Source organism: Crocodylus siamensis, chromosome 2 (assembly GCF_052110815.1).
Source record: "Crocodylus siamensis isolate JL-2025a chromosome 2, ASM5211081v1, whole genome shotgun sequence".
NCBI classification, from domain to species: domain Eukaryota; kingdom Metazoa; phylum Chordata; order Crocodylia; family Crocodylidae; genus Crocodylus; species Crocodylus siamensis.
In genome coordinates this window covers 91,078,087-91,094,683 of record NC_143396.1, presented here as the reverse complement: position 1 = coordinate 91,094,683, position 16,597 = coordinate 91,078,087, and the positions used below count along the sequence as shown (strand labels likewise).

The 16,597-nt window shown below is 42.1% G+C and overlaps 1 protein-coding gene across 6 annotated transcripts in view; it reads left to right on the top strand.

The window, feature by feature from the left end:
• The window catches only part of ZNF827 (zinc finger protein 827), a 152,797-nt gene that overhangs the window by 23,927 nt on the left and 112,273 nt on the right, over positions 1-16,597 (top strand). For all 6 annotated transcript variants that reach the window (XR_016440763.1, XM_090036343.1, XM_090036342.1 and 3 more), the window contains exon 2: positions 9,114-10,124. Coding sequence is in view for 5 of the 6 variants with exons in the window: in XM_090036343.1 (XP_089892469.1) it covers positions 9,114-10,124 (1,011 nt within the window). In the remaining variant the exon portion in view is untranslated. The remainder of the gene's footprint in view (positions 1-9,113; positions 10,125-16,597) is intronic.

Genomic DNA, 16,597 nt, shown 5'->3' with positions numbered 1-16,597 from the left:
GATTTATAGTACCTGCTCTCTCAAAATCTTGCCCTTCCTTGGATTTCATAACCTCACCCCTTTGACTTTGTCCTCTTTTCCTTTCATCTGTGCAGGGTCCTACAAGGTCCTGTCATCTGTGTCCCCTGCATGCACTCCCTCTATATCTCATCACTGGATCATCTTATCCATTCATTTGGCTTCAGCCACAGCCTTTGACTCAAAATATATTTTTTCACTCCTCACCTGACTTCCCTTAGTCCCCATGTCTCAACATACCCCACTGACGTGTCCTTATGGATGTTTTGGGATTAATTTAGACTTACTGTGGACAAACTGAGTACTTGAGCTTTCCTCCCAGGTCATCTTCACTCCCCACATTCACCTGTGATCGAGAGAGACAGTACCCTGTCACTCATGTCTATAACTTGTGAATCACCTTTGATTTCTTTCTTTTTTTACTTCTTGCATTATATCTCCAGACTTTTTATTTCTATCTTGTTCTTTCTTCCTCTGTAACTTTATAAAGGTCCGATAATTTAAGGCAGTTGGAAGGGTAGATTTGTACCTTATAGACTAACTAAATTGGAGATACAAATACCATAAGTTTTTGTGAGCCCAAGTTCACTTCATCAGATACTGTGAAAGGATGTGCACAGAGCAGTATGTAAAATAGAGAGAATGTTTTGAATATAAAAGGCAGGGAGGGAGGAAGAAAGGGGTGAGAGGGGATGGGTGGCAGTGCTAGGAGAGGTTAACAAGCAAGAAATATACCCACAGGAACAAAGGGGTCACAAAAAGTAATCAAGGTTTATACCATACTTAACACACTTCAGTCTGTGGGTGATGTTCCATGATTTCCCTTTCAAATTGGATTTTAAAGTTTTGCTGCCAAAGAACAGTCACCCTGAGGTCAACAATGGGAGGTTAAAGTGTTCTGCCACAGGCCTTTGTCTCTTTATGAAGCTGATGTCAGATCAGTGTTCATTCATTCTTACACATAAGGATTGCCCTATCTGTCCAATGTAGACAGCAGGGGGGCACCATAAGCAGATGAACATATACGAAGTTGGTAGAGTTGAAGGTGAATGAACTTCAAATGTTACATTCCATGTTATTCAGTCCAGTGATGATGATGTCTTGATGAAGGTGCACATACAAGTTGGCATCTGAGTTTGTTGCAAAGCCTGGTGCCTTGGTGAGAATAGGAGTTAGATAGCCTGTTGCTTGAGAAATGCCATTTGAGGGGGGGCTGAGGGGAGGCTGTTTGTAAGCCAGGACAGGTTTCCCCCTGTGGCTGTATTGAAACTGCCATTTTCTTTTTCTAGGAGGGGTTGGAAGTCATTAATAATGTGTCCAAGGTGTTCAAGCCAGGGGCTGTAGGTGACAACCAGAGAGATTTTGTTGATTTGAGTGGCTTCACTTTTGGGATTGTATTGTAATTGTAGGAATCCCTGCTCCAGATCTTTAAGGTGTGCATCCCAGTTAGTGTGATCAGAGCAGATAGGATTATAACATAGAGCTTGACTATAGATGATGGATGTAGTGGTGTGCTTAGGATGAAAGCGGTGTTGTGAGGGTAGCTGCGGTGGTCAGTCGGTTTCCGATGCAGTGTGGCCACTGCAAACCTTCACTGTGGTGTCTAGGAAATGAAATTTCTAGGTGGAGTATTCCAGAGCTAGTTTGGTGAAGGGGTGGAAGTTGTTAAAGTCTTGATGACATTTCTCCATGTGTGCAAACAATGAAGATATCATAAATGTACCCTGGGTATCTCAGGAGGATGAGAGGGCAGCTGCAGAGGAAATGGACTTCAAGTTCTTTCATAAATATATTGGCATATTGTAGGGGGGGCATCCATGTGCCCTGCATGACAGTGTCATTTGTTGGTAGGTGTAGGGAGTCCCCAAATCTGAAATAGTTGTGTGTTAGGGCAAAAGCTGAGTATAGTGGAAAAAGAAGCAGTGTTCTCACTGGGGATTATGGCTTGTAATTTGTCCTTCTGGTGGATGTTGGTGTACAGAGAGATGACATCTGTGGTAGCTAATACAATGTTTGCTGGAAGCTTGTCAGTGGAGTCCAGTTTCTTTAAGAAATCAGTGGTGTCTTTCAAATAGTTGGAGTCATGAAAGCATATACCGTGTGTGTATGTGTATGCATATGCAATACATCTGACTCAGTCTACAAAGTGGATATTTAATCTGCTTTCTACCTGATTTAAGGTTAATGTAGCTAACTGTGTCCTGCTGATAATTTAAACCAGGGGTCTCAAACATATGGTCTACAGGCTGGATCCAGTCAGCTAGGCTACTGGAAGTTGGTGATGTGGCTAGGAGGGGTAGAGCCTGCTACAGAATCTGGGGCTCTTGGTTCCCATTTATCATGACCATTGGTAGCAGAAGGGCAAGCAAGGGCTGTATTGATATAGCCGAGATCACTGTGTGGCTGCTTGCCCTGCTACTGCCACAGTTTCTGCTACTGCCAGCCGCTCCAGTCCCACCAGAGCTGCCATCGACCCTGCCCGACCCTCTGGTCATATTGCTAGCTCCACCAGTCTTACTGTAGCAGCTGCCACTGCTGCAGCTGCCTGTGCCTTGGGACAGATCCAGCCCATGAGGAGCATATGTGGTCTGGATCTGTGCTGGGCAAATTTGACACCTCTGCTTTAAACTAATTCAGACCCTCTGTGGTCTCTCATCTTGATGACTACACCCTCTTCTTCCCTGTATTCCCTGCTATGCACTTATGCTGCCTTTGGTCCATTCAGAAGAAAGCTGCAAATCACCTTTCTGTTCTGCTGTTCTTAGGAGTGTCAGATATTATTGTCATAGGATTAATGAAATTATTTGTAAACAGTTGAGTTGGACAAATACAGTATGGACATATTTATTAGCCACTCTGGGTTTTCTTTCTTTTCCCCCCCATTTTTTGGAAAAGTCTGTTACTGAGTTCTATTTGTAGTGTTCAAAAGCAAATTCTAATGTATTGATACTTTCAAGGAGAAAGGAAAAACACCCGTGGTGTGAATTTATCAAGTATAACTTCAGGCCATTAAGATTTGCTGTTCAGGCTGCTGATTTCTTCTCAGTCATAGTAGAATATTGCCATATATTACAACAAGGGTAAGCTATTAAGAGGATTTTGGTGTTTCTGCACAAAGTTTTGGTTCTGTTAAAAAAAGAAAAGAAAGAAAAAGAGAAAAAAGAGAAAAAAGGACTACATCAGTGGTAACAGCTGTTGGGGCTGCTTTAGCTCTCTTAGTAAATGTTGGACATTCATTGAGTTGCTCAGTTCTAGTCTTTATTGGTGTAATCCTAAAATGTGCCAAGTAAGTGCTTGCAGCTTCCATTGGGCATCAACATTGGCAAGCAACTTGTGAACTGATCCTACAAATAAATGCTTTGTATGCATAGAACTCCTATGGAAGTCAGTAGAGAGAAGCGTTGACAGAATAAGGCCCTTAATCTTTACTCGAAAGACACTCGAGGAGCAGAGCATGGGCAATTACATAGAAGTTAGTGAGATGCCGTGCTGAATCCTGCTCCATTGAAACTGATGAGAGCTTGGCTTGAAACCTGAGGCATCTTATAGATGAACAAGGGAAAAAATCATTATCGTTTTCAGGGACTCATCAGTATTGATGAATGACATGAAAAAAGTATGAGTCCTTTGGGATAGCACCGTGCAGATTTTTTGTCACAACCCCGAAGCACAACAGGGTTTGTTAGCTTTGGTTTGGTTTGGTTCAGTTCGGTTCGGTTCGGTTCAGATATTGGTCAAAACTGGTGTGACTGTCAAAAGAACCCCAGGTTCTGAAATGAAATAATTTGCAACCATAGGAAGGTTGGTGGTTTCAGCTGACTACTTTCTGAGTTTTCAAGTGTGTTCCAACTCTGAAGGGCATGAAACCATGTAAATTTAAATTTAAATCCTTCCAAAATGCCTCTAGTGGTGACTCCTAGGTGATCAAAAAAAAACTTGTCAAGGCTTCATAGCTCTTCTTTAAACAGCCAATAACTATACTAGTGTTTAAAAAGAAGTTTGACTGCCTTCATGATAAGACGGTAGTGCCAACTTTCAGTGTTAGCCTTACAACCTTAAAATGTGTTGGACTAAATACTGTAGTGACTGAAGGAGTTACTAAGAAAAGAATGCCAGCAGTTGGAAAGGATCTGGTTTCTGGGCACTGAAGGAGCTGTGTGGGCAAAAAATTCTAGCTGGCTTTGGGGACAGAGGAGCTCCACAATTGGAGACAGTGTTGGGGACATCTCGGGTGCAGTAGGTAAAGCAAATTGAAACAGGAGGGGGAGCTCTTCCTGCATCAGTCATCAAAGAAATGGCCCCTCCCTATGTTCACTGCAACAAGCCACAGGGGGTGCATCCACACATGCAAGCACGCGTGCTTGCAGCAGCTTTAATAGAAGTGGTGCAAATTTGAGCCAGGGCTTTTTGCCTTGGTGCATGTGCTCGGACATGCACTTTGTTGTGGAGCAAAGCGTGCCACTTGGGGCAAAATAATCCTGCCTGGCTCCTCCTGGATCTGCAGGCAGGGGGAGCTAGAGCCAGCACCTGTGCTATTCCCAGCAGTATAAAAATCTGCCCTGTCCTGGCCCCAGCAGTACAAAAAGCTGCCTTGGCAAGCAGCTCAGGGCTAGTCGCTCTCAGGAGCTTCTGGGGCCCGACCACTGGGTACCTGGGGACACTACCCCTTGTGCCAAAATATCCCAAATTCCATGTTTTTCCACAATTAAAACAAAACACCCCCCCACACACACACAATCAGTTGGGCAATACTTTATTGGTATTTTTACAATGTTAAAGCAGTGTGGAAGTCTACCAGTGTCTCTATCATCATGATAAAATAAATTCTAAATACCTATATGTGTTGATGGGTACTTATGTCTTTCTTTGCACAAAATGGGTGTGTGATGGAGATGTGGTGTTTGCAGGAAGGGGTGTGGGGGTAGGCGGGTGAGTGTGTGTGGAGGGATGTGGGTTGGTGTGTGGAGCGATTGCTGGGGGGGACTGTGAGTGTGGGGGACCTTGTGGGGGGGGCTGCTTAGGAGGGGTGGGTCCCCTGGCCCCCACAGGGTGCAGCCCCCCCCCAGAGCCCCAGCCCCCCTGCCCAGGGCTCCAGCTCCCACTGGAGGGCAACAGCCCACCCGCCCAGGGTCCCAGGCACCCTGGAGGACCCCAGCCCCCTGCCCAGGGCCCATAACTTACCTTTAGTAGCAGGAGTGGGGTGCTCTAAACCATGGTGGCAGGACCTGGCGTGGCACGTGGGGGCTGTGTGCTGGGCACAGCCGGGTCCTGCCAGCCCTGGGGCCTCTCTGCTGCCCGGCCAGGCTGCATCATGGTGGCAGGATCTGGCACAGACCTGGGACAGCCCCATGTGGCTCGCTAATCTGGCTTTGTACCAGAGCAGGTCACATGGCTCCAGGAGGCATGGGTCCTGTGCGTGCTTCCTGGAGCCCTGCGACCCGCTCCGGTGCAAAGCTGGACTAGCAAGCTGCAAGGGGCTGGGCCGGGTCTGTACCCCCCGCAGCCCTGGGGACATCCCCCGTGTCACTCCCCAGACCCCCCCACATCCCTCTGCCACCCCTTGCCCACACACACCCATGAACCCTGCCCCCCCGCCCTTACCTTGGACAGGGCCAGGGGCAGCAGGATAACGAAAGAGATGTTCTGGCTGACACCAGATTATCTCTATCTCTTGAAGGACTGACTCCCTCACATAGTCTGGGACCGTGCCTTGCTCCACTCTTGTGTGGAGCAGTTTTTTTAGGCCCCTGGATTGGGGTCTAATTTTCTCCCTGTGCTGCAAGTGTGCAGTGTGGGGAACATTTTTTCATACAGTGTGGGGAACATTTTTTCATACCCATATGTGCCTCTTGCCCCACCTTAAAGGGGTTTGAGATGGGGCAAGAGGCATGTGTGCGCTCATCTGGACGTGACCAGGGTGTGGGAAGCTTTCCCTCTCCTTTTAATAAAGGAAGGGATGGTGCACCCTTCTGGCTCCCCTTCATTGGAGCCTACAGTGGGTGTTCTCTATGGGGCCAAAACAAATAGAGAATCTATGCGAGTAGAAGAGAAGAGCACCATAGGAGCAGCCCTGAGCTCTTTTCTCATTGTCTTTGGCACATGTGCAGTAGGACTGTGTTTCCAGGACAAAACTGCATTCTCAGTCTTCTGTGATAGTAGAAACAGCGCTTCCCTCTCTCCCTGACCCTTACGTTCCCTTTTCTTCTCTGCCTAAGGGACACTCCAAATGCTGGTGTCCCATTAGTCAATCACTGCGCTTTTTCTCTAACAGGTAAGACCTAGCAAAAAGAGTTAGATAGTGAAAATTTATGCAAAGCATTAGTGTCTATCCTTAGAGCAACAATTCTAGATATGCTTAGAGGAGTTGAATTTCAGATGCCAACATGACAGACAAGTGATCAATATTTTAAAGGTCTATTATTTAAGTTGTATTGTTGGTGGTAACTAAGAAGTATGGTGTGTTTGACACTAAAAAGAGAGAAACAATCAGGAAAAAATATTATTTATTTGAAGGCATAACATTCTTTCAAACATAAGGTGTAACCCTCCTTATTCTAGAACCTGAGACTGTCCTAAACTTTTGTGTCTTTGTCCACCTTATAGGGGTGTTGTGCAGAGAAGTGTAGCTATGCCCATTTACAAATGCGGGATTGAGGCACAGAGAGACTTCAGTGACTTGCTTGAGGTCACAAAGGGAGTTGGTGGTGGAGCAGGAATTGGAGCCCTCCCCAGCCTTGGCTAGTACTCTTAAATGCACTTTTTCCTTTTTATATATACTGACACGGTATCAGCCCAACTTAACAGTTTATCCTTAATTCTATCCCAGGCGATGCATTCATTTCCAAAACAACCTGCCTAAACTTTCCTGGGTAATATCAAAATAATTTTAGATAACTTCTTACCTGTTCCCTCCCATACCCTGCAAGAACAAGGGAATTTTCTTGTCTTCTCCTTTTTTTCCCCTATTTTAAAGCCCAAGTTAAATGTGGTGGATTATTGCTGGTAGTGTCCTCTCAATTTTTTTTGAGACATTTTCACTGAAATTTTACTGGGACAGAGCAACTGACTAGAGACGCATTTTATTTTTCATATATTTTTATAGCATAGTGTATTCAAATAATCTATTGACTCAGGCTTGTGGGGGGGGGCGGCGGTATATGTGTGTGTGCATGTGCATTCATGTGTGTATAGAATACATTTGGGTTTTTTTTTTTTTAAGTAAAACTCATAGGAAGTCAGGTCCAATATAAGACTTAAATAATATTACTTCATTAAGTGCTGTCTAAAGTTTTGTAATTTGTTGCAAGTAAAATAAGAGGGGCCAAAAAATCAAATGTGATGGTAGATATGGCATGTATAATGTAGTCCTAGTATTAGTGTGTGCATAGAATTTTTTTCAACCCTACTGGTTTGCAGTTGTTATTACCTAGGACTCTTTAATAGACATTCAGTTTAAAAGCAAGAAATGTAAGAAAGGTATCTGCAAGGTGATAACATAAAGTTAATTCTAACGTTGCTATTATTATTCTTGGCTGCTTTCTGATTGGCCAGTTAGATGTACAAATATGTTTGGTTATGTCTATCTCTGAAAAACCACTGTGAAGAAGAGCAATCCAGGGGCACATACATTAAATACTGTCAGTCATATCTTGGGGGAGGTGAAATGCATTGCGGTTGCCTGTGAAGAGAAAATACAGCTAGCCATAAGGAAGCAAACACTTTTTTTTCATTTGATAATATGGATTTTGGTATAGTCTTTGTTTAATTTTATTGAAGAAATGTAACAGAGAACAAAAAATACATCTCTCCAACAAGAAAGAATGATTTGGTGTACAGGATAGTTCTGCAAATAACTGGGAGATCAGTGCGTTATCTAGTAGTTCCTGCATTACTAATCAAATCTATCTGGGAAGGAAACTCCCAAAGTTTTTTGGTTTTTTTTCTCCACAAGGAAGTATATGATTGGATTGAGATTAAAATAACTGAAGGTAGCTACTTTTGATATGAATAGTTAAATGGCTGCTCTGTCTTTTGAAGAAATCTAAGCACTACCAGTAATTTTCAACCACAGTGCCACAGCACCGCGGGTGCCTTAAGATCTATTAAAGGGTGCCGCAGGTTGCTACGTAGTGTTAACACTGTTAGGTGTGCAGACGTGATTCACAGGGTAAAACCAAAGATTTCAGCTAAGATTCCAAAGTGCTAGAAACATTCTGACCTGTTGTGATCTTTGTAGATTCTTTGCAACAGAGAAACTGCTCTATTTTTCCACACTAAAAAAAAAAAGAATGAAAAATAAGAGCTGGCATTTTCCAAAGGGTGCCTTGAGTCTAGAAAGGTTGAAAACCACTGTACTAACCTTAGAGAGTTTTTAGGTAGCTGATACCCAGTGGACTAAATACATCTGCTTTAACTCCACTGAACTCATCATGAAGAACTTACACAATACATAGGAAGAGATAGATGATGTCCAGGTGGTCATGCAGATAGATTACTACAATTATGCTGGTCATACTGTGGTAGGAAGCCCAGATCTAGGCCACCCTTCAGCAGTGAGGTGAGCAGGAGCAGTGTTAGCTGCCTTCAGTGTCTGAGCCACTGTGTTGGCTCAGAGAGCGGTGGGGGTTAACACAGCTACTGCTTGCCCTATCTCTGCCAAAATAGGCCCCCAGGGGAGTTCTGTACCCTGGAATTCAGGGGAAAGATGAGTGATGGCACCATTAACTTGTGCCATTGTGTCAGTTCAGAGAGCCACAGGTATTAATGCCACATACCCCACCCCTGTATTCCTGGTCCACATGGTTCCATAGACGAGATCTGGTATGCAGCTCCAGACACCCATGGTTTAAGGTGATGATGGCAAGATTAAGCAAGTTATGTGTATGTATATGATTGGATTGAGCTGTTCAATAGGCTCCAATTTTTATGGCTTGTATAGAGGTCATTGTCTCCAGTTTTTATCACAATGTTCTCAGAAAGGGAAGAGAGAAGCTTAGGTGTTTAGAGAACTGAAACATGCATCTGAAAATGAAGAATGCTTATGCACATTTTTCCACTGAGTTTTGAGTAAATGTGTTCTTCTTGGTCTCCCCCAGATGGTACTAGAGAGGAGGAAGCGGAAGGTGAACTTAGTGAAGAAGAACACTGGTTTGGAAACTCTTCAGAGACCCCCTCAGAAGCATCATATGGAGAAGTCCAGGAAAACTTCAAGTTGTCTCTTGAGGATAGAATTCAAGAGCAGTCCACTTCCCCAGATACTTCTTTGGGAAGTGCAACTCCTAGCAGCAACACGCTGGAACTGGGAGCTATTGAGAGTGAGGCTCTAAGAGACACATTACAAAGTAAAGAGCACCTTTCCCCTGATGTGTCATCTTTGGGTGAAGATGAACCTCCTGGTCCAAATAAGCCATTGAGTAGTAACCTGAGACGGCTGCTGGAGGCTGGTTCCCTCAAGCTGGACACTGCTGTCCCTGTCAATGGCAGGGTTGAGTCCCCTGTAAATCTTGGCTCAAATCTCTCCTTCTCTCCCCCTACTCATCATGCCCAGCAACTAAGTGTTCTTGCCAGGAAGCTCGCTGAGAAGCAGGAACAAAGTGACCAATACACTGCAAGTAATCGGTTTATATGGAATCAAGGTAAGTGGTTGCCAAACTCAACCACTACCTGTGGTTTATCCCCGGATTCAGCTATCCTGAAACTGAAAGCTGCAGCCAATGCAGTTCTTCAGGACAAATCACTTTCGAGGACTGAAGACACTGTAAGATTTGAATCCTTTTCCTCGCCTTTTAGTTCTCAGTCTGCCAGCTCCACCTTAGCAGCTTTATCAAAAAAAGTTAGTGAAAGAAACATGACTCCTGGTCAGGACCACCCACCTCCAGCCAGTTCTTTCCTTTCCCTTGCTTCCATGACTTCCTCAGCTGCCCTGCTCAAGGAGGTTGCTGCAAGGGCTGCAGGCACTCTTTTGGCTGAGAAGAAAAAGTCATTGGTTTCTGAGGATCCCCTGCAGCTTTCAGAGATGAAGCAAGAGAAAGCAACTCCACCGCAGTCTTTGGAATTATTGTTACTTCCAGTCCCTAAGGGAAGAGCTTCTAAGCCCACAAACACAGGTATGGACTATTTCAGTCACTGAGTAAGGCACATTTGTTTTGCTGTAGATTTGTATAATGTCTCTCCCATAGGTCTGCTTGGCATTGTTTCTACCTATTATGAAAAATAAAAGTGAAATACTCTAAGTAAACAAAAGGGTACTTCTAAAAGTATCATTTAAAGACCAAACCTTCACAAGTGTTTCCATATTTGAAAGATAATGAGTGTACAGTTCAATACCTTTTTTTTCTTATTCCATACAAATGCATTTTTTTCCCTCACCAAGTTCAGAATAGGTCCATACAAGAAATATTTAATGGGGAAGATCAAAGAATCCCTGTCAGGGAGCTCATGGTATCAGTGAACATGTACAAAACCAGTGCTTTTGAAATATCGGACAAGGGAGAATTTTCCCTCCTGCTGTCTCTGTCACAAATGGACTTTTGTATAATCGCTTACTACCTGTCCTAATTTACCAGAGTATATTATTATGTTGCCACTTTTCATTAAAATTTTCTGCAGAAGCACGAACAAATCTCACATGTTCATTCTTTCACAATCCTTTGTCATAAAAAAATAGAAAAAAATGAACTGCATTTTTCTAATTCTGCTCAAAAAAACCCTGCTTTATACTTCTACCTCCCCCCTGCTAGTCCTGACTTTCAGTCTTCTGGGATGTAGACCTAAAAGAAACAAGGAGGAACAATACTGCTAACAAACTGTTCACTAGAAGTCAGTAAATAATATAGGAGATTATATTATTTCAGTGATCAAAATATGCCATATTTCATATATACTATCACTTCTTTTAAAAATTGCATGCATCACGTGTTTATATTTCCATGGAAATACCTACCGAGCTCAGACACTGTGATCTTGCCACCAGTTCTATTCTGTGAAGAGGATGAGGAAGCTTTACTAAAATACTTTCACAACATATATAGCTTGAGTTAGTAAGCTAGGACCTGTTTACACTGAAATGTTTTACTGCTTATACCGAGATAATTATATTGGTGTTGTTAAGCCAGTATAAAACTATGCATAAACTCTGGCAAGAATGTTATGAGATACAATTTGTGACTGGCATAGCCATGTCAACAAAAGCTCCTGATGTGGACAAGTTACATTGGCAAAAGTGCTTCTTTGACTTGAGGGAGGGGAGGACCAACTTATATAAGCATAAGAACAGGTTGTGCCAGTGCAAGCTGTGTCTATTGTGAGTGCTTTGCCAACAAAGTATACTGGAGTAGTGGAGTGCTCCTGGCACAAGACCTGGCCGGAGAGGCTTTGGGGATTTTAAGTTGCAACCTTTCCAAAGTGACATAAACTAAACCAAAAATGGCTCTCTTGTACCAGAATAAGAAAGTCCACGTGAACTTAAACAACATTAACTAAACTGAATTGATTCATACATTAGTTTAAATTTAATGCAGCATAACTTTTTCATGTGTATAAAAGGCCCTAAAGAGGACAGCAAGAAGGCAGCAGCATAACTGAGGGGGGCGACTGGGATAGCAGCCCTGGGTGCTGCTGTTAGGAGAATACAAAAATAACAGCTGCTGCAGAGGTATCTGGACACGCCACAACTATTGGCACTGTGGCCCTGCACAGAGCCTGAAGCTGCCCTGCTATGCCTCTGCAAGGAGTTGGTTACATTAATAGATTACAGTATTTAATGCAGCGTACCATTCCAAAAATTTTCAGCATTGTAAGCTTATTACTGTGTATGCAAAAAGTGGTTGCATTATTTGGTACCCTGACAGTGAAGAGTAGTGCAGAAAAGGCTTTTATTCCTGTAAAATCCAGGTTCCATATGTTTGGCTAACAAATTATGAATTGTAGACTCTGGCTGTGCAGCCTGGGCAAGAGGAATGCAGTCTAAGTACATATGTGGTACTGGCAATTTGTGAACTGGCTCTGATACAGTGAATTTTCTAGCAGCTATACTCTTGGCTTAAGGCACAGGCTTGCAGTGCTGTGAAAAGATGGCAATGGGGGCATATTGCCTCGGGTCCTTAGTAACCATGGAATAATTGTTTCCATTTGCTTTTTATAATTTCATATGTATATGCATATAAAGATGTGCGTGTCAAAAAAAAAAAAAAAAGGGATCCGGGGAAGGGTGTTTCCTCTCAGTTTATATGCACACAACCTCAGTTAGCATCCAAGCAAACTTTACCATGAAAGATGAAAAACAGTTGTGCCTTTGTATACAGGCCCCTTTCCAATACATTCATTAATTTTCTGCTTGCAAAGAAATGAAAATAAAAGACCAAGAAAAGCATTTAGATGGACTGTTTGGGTGCTGACTAGATTTGGTGTTCCATAATCAATCTCTCTGTAGATGTAGAGTGTGCAGAAAGAGGTCACTGTTGCGTGATTTTTTGAGCAGTGGACATGGTGGTACTGTATACCTCTAAAAGTTGAATTGGGTAACTGAGCGTGAGCATGTATATTTACTGTGAAAGTAAATGTCACACACTCCTATGAATCTTTTTGCAGCCATGGTTTATGGTGCTAAAGCACAATATAATACTTAATTTTATAAACAGTTGTCTGTTGTTGGTGCTCTTGAGGACTAGGTTCTTGGGCTGCCAATAAGATAGACAGTTGTTCTCTGAAGGCTTAGACTGGCAAATTTCCCCATGTGTTTTCTCATATATTCCCAGTTTGCTTCCAGTTGTTATAAGACATTTCTTTCAGCCACTGCTGGAATTTAATTTTGCCATCAGTGACAGCCAGTGGCCGATGAGCTCTATCATGTACTGATGAGTAAAGAAGCTGCTAAAATCTGTTCCACTTATTAGATGCCTAAGTGTGGTCCTGTTCCTTCTGCCCTGCTCTGGACCTTGATAACCATGAAACAGTCGTTTACATTTGCTGAAAAACTGCTAACAGAAGAGACAGCATGGTCCTTTCTCCCACATGGCTGCTTTTTCTGACTTTGTCCTAAGGCTAAGGTGAAAGTACATTACAAAAAAGTAGTGGCATCAGTGGTTTTTCAGAGATCCAAGCAGGTGAAATAGGATTGCAGCTAGGCACCTAACAGGTAGGATAGATTCTGGGTTGTGGAGCCCACACAAACATTCTTGCAACAAAAAAAGAGTTAGGGCTCATCTGCCAAAATCTGAGTATATAAACTTTTTCAGTAAGTAAAGTAATGGATAAATGAGCAATTTACAGAGGAAGGCAAGGAATTACTGTGGAGAAACTGGTGCCAAATAGCTGTTCATGGGCCTGCTCTTACCCTCTGATAAGTGAAAGCTTAATTGTGGCAACTTAACCCTGTTTCACTGAAGACTAAGCTGCCCTTATTTAGCTTTCACTTATCATGAGGTCAAAGCAGGCCCGTGGATACTTACTGCAGAGTAGCTGATGCACAGTAATTCCCCTCTCCTCTTAACTCTCTATAATTTGTTTGTTTGAATATACCCAGGCTGCAATCTTGCCCGATCTCTCACGCTAACTTTGGTCAGGCCTGACAATTACATGAATGGGATATGACTGATAAAAGAGCAAGCTGGTGCAGAAGAGAAGTAAGTGGCATCCCCAAAAATCACTGTGTTGGCAGGGTGTAATGAGACATCTGAAGGCTGGTGGTGCTGCCTTTCAGATGAAATGTGAAATGGAGTGCTAGAGTGTTTGATTCAAGTCTGTTTCTGGAAGAATATTGATGTCTGTCCTTACATCCTCACTACATTCTGAGTCATAACGTCTTGCCTACAGTTCTTCCAGCATCCTGGCCAAAGTTTCATGTAGATACATGGAGTCTAATTTCTCCTCAGTTGTGTACTGCTGTTGAACTCATTGGACTTGTTCCTAATTTTTACTTAAGTGCAGAATAGAGTTCAGTATAAATTGGAGGAGACTCAGGTCCCATAGTCTTTGTTTCTTGTGCCAAGTCATTATGTAACGTTAGAGAGGGCTCTCACGTTCCATTTCAGAGATGGCTGCATTCTTGTCATCAGCAGGGATCCTGGTTTCCTCTGATTAAAAAAAAAAAAGTATCCCCAATTTTTGGATTAAAAAAAAGTAACCCAAAGTCCACATTTTTCCATGATTAAAATGAAAGCTCACTAAAATATATATAAAAGAGGCAAACCAGTTTCTGCAGCCAGTGGCACAAGAGAATGTGGTGTGACTCGGACGTCCCGCCTGAATGGCCAGGTACCGTTTACAGGTAGGTCAACTAGGGGTGGCCCAGCCTAGAGCATGGCACAAACTCAGGGCTGTAGAGTTGACTTATAACCACTCTGCCATTGAGGCCCTTTGGGATTTAAGTAACTGAGCAGGGATCCTGGTTTTCTCTCATTTAAAAAAAAAAATCTCCAAATTTCGGATTAAAAAAGTAACAAAAATCCATATTTTTCCATTATTAAAATGGAACACCACTGAAAATTGGGGATTATATATATATATCAATATAGATCTATATCTATATATGGATCTTTCTCTCTCTATATAATCCCCAATTTTATATAGATTTTATATATCTATATCAATATCTATCTAGATATATAGATATAGGTATCTATATATAGATAGAAATACATCTATCTATATCTATATATCTGTAGACAGATATAAATATAGTGGTGTTCCATTTTAATAATAGAAAAATATGTGTTTTGGGTTACGTTTTTTAATCCAAAATTTGGAGTTGTTTTTTTTTTTATCAGAGAAAACCAGGATCCCTGCTCAGTTACTGAAATCCCAAAGGGGCTCAAAGGCAGAGTGGTTATAAGTCACCTCTACAGCCCTGAGTTTGTCTAGGCTGGGCCACCCCCAGTTGGCCTACCTATAAATGGTACCTGGCCATTCAGGCGGGAAGTCTGAACCACACCACATTCTCTTGTGCCATTGGCTACAGAAACTGGCATGCAGAAACTGGTGTGCCTCTAGGCTCAGATGGGTTTCTGACTCCTTTTTTAATCATAATTCCTGTATATTAGGATTTGCCATTATCAGTCCTCTTGCAATTGGATTTTTTTGCCAACAATGATATGAGTAACTGCTGTTGAACTACCCTTTTTATCAATGTATGTATTGTTAAAAGGGTAGAAAATAGATGATAAAAACAAAATAGAACATTTTCTGGATTCCTGTGGATAATCAGTGGCTGACAAAGAGGGGATGATAGAGGGAAGAGAATTGATGGATAAAATGCTATGAATGTATATTCTTATAGTTTGCCGTTTACCTTTTATGAAGAAATAAGTAAAGACATTAAAGAAGTGAAACACTAGCAATTCTTGCATTGGTTTCTGCTGACTCTGCAGAGATGCAATGAGGGAACAATTTGATAATATATTTAGTGTGATAGAAAACATCACGAGTAGAATTTCAGAACCTGCAAAACACATGCATTGAAAATATACTTTAAGGCTTGTTGGTTAGGCCAGTAAGGACCATCTAATCAGATGAATTGTTTTTGTCTCCTACCTGGGTATAGGAATGATACTGCAGGATTTTACACCATCTTTCTGAAGGTTTTGTCAGTTGGTTCCCAATCATACGAGGAGTTGACATATGCTTAATTCTTGCAGGTAGAAAATAGCTGCTAGTAATGAACTGAAATATGCTGTAAGTAATTTCCAATAGCAGGATAAACAGTACTGGCTTCTGGATATTCAAAAACAATCAATTTCCATTTCAGCCCTCAAAAATTACTTCTAGTTCCATGATAACACTACAGATTTTCTCATAATGGGCAGAGGCATTTGTAGGGAGATGTCAGATACTTTGCTTCTGACTTAATACAGTTAACTATCTCTTTTCCTCTTAGCCTGGTTGTTACTCTGTACTTAGAAGATAAACTATATTTACTGACAAATACAAAAATCTTCTTCCTCGCCTTGGTTGCATTTCCTCCTATTTTGGGCAGTGCTGTGCAAAACAGAGGCCAAATGTCTAGGAGGGCATAGATTTAATGTGCTAGCAACAGAGGAATAGAAAAGAAGAAGAGAAAACCCATGACCCTAAGACCTCCTGATGGCTGAAATGGCAGCGGCATCTGCTAAAGCCATAACTAAACAAGTTCAACAGCAGGGACTCTGAAGTTGCTCGCTACTGGAGTTGAATATCATTAATGGCACCAGCATGGTTTTCAGCTAAGAGCTATGAATTATTCTATATTTAATATTTTTTTCATTTATCCATCAAATGCAGGGCTGTGTGAATTTTGAATTTGTAAGCCAAGAGTTACGCATGTATGCCCACATTCAGTTGACAGTGGATAGGAAGTTTTGACCTCAGAACAATGTTTATGAGAAAAGTCCATCTTGGTTCAACCAGATAATATGAAGCGTTGTAGCCAAATGAGACAGAATAGCATCTCCTACTGGCTATCCAAAGGCTATTTAAGACTTCAACTTTATAAACAAATCTGACTTTCAAGGATGAGCTTAGGTCAATGGGGATATGTCAGGAGAATAACTGAAATATGTTGATGAGCATTATTCTTTAACCATTGCTGTCTCTTTGCAGATGAGAT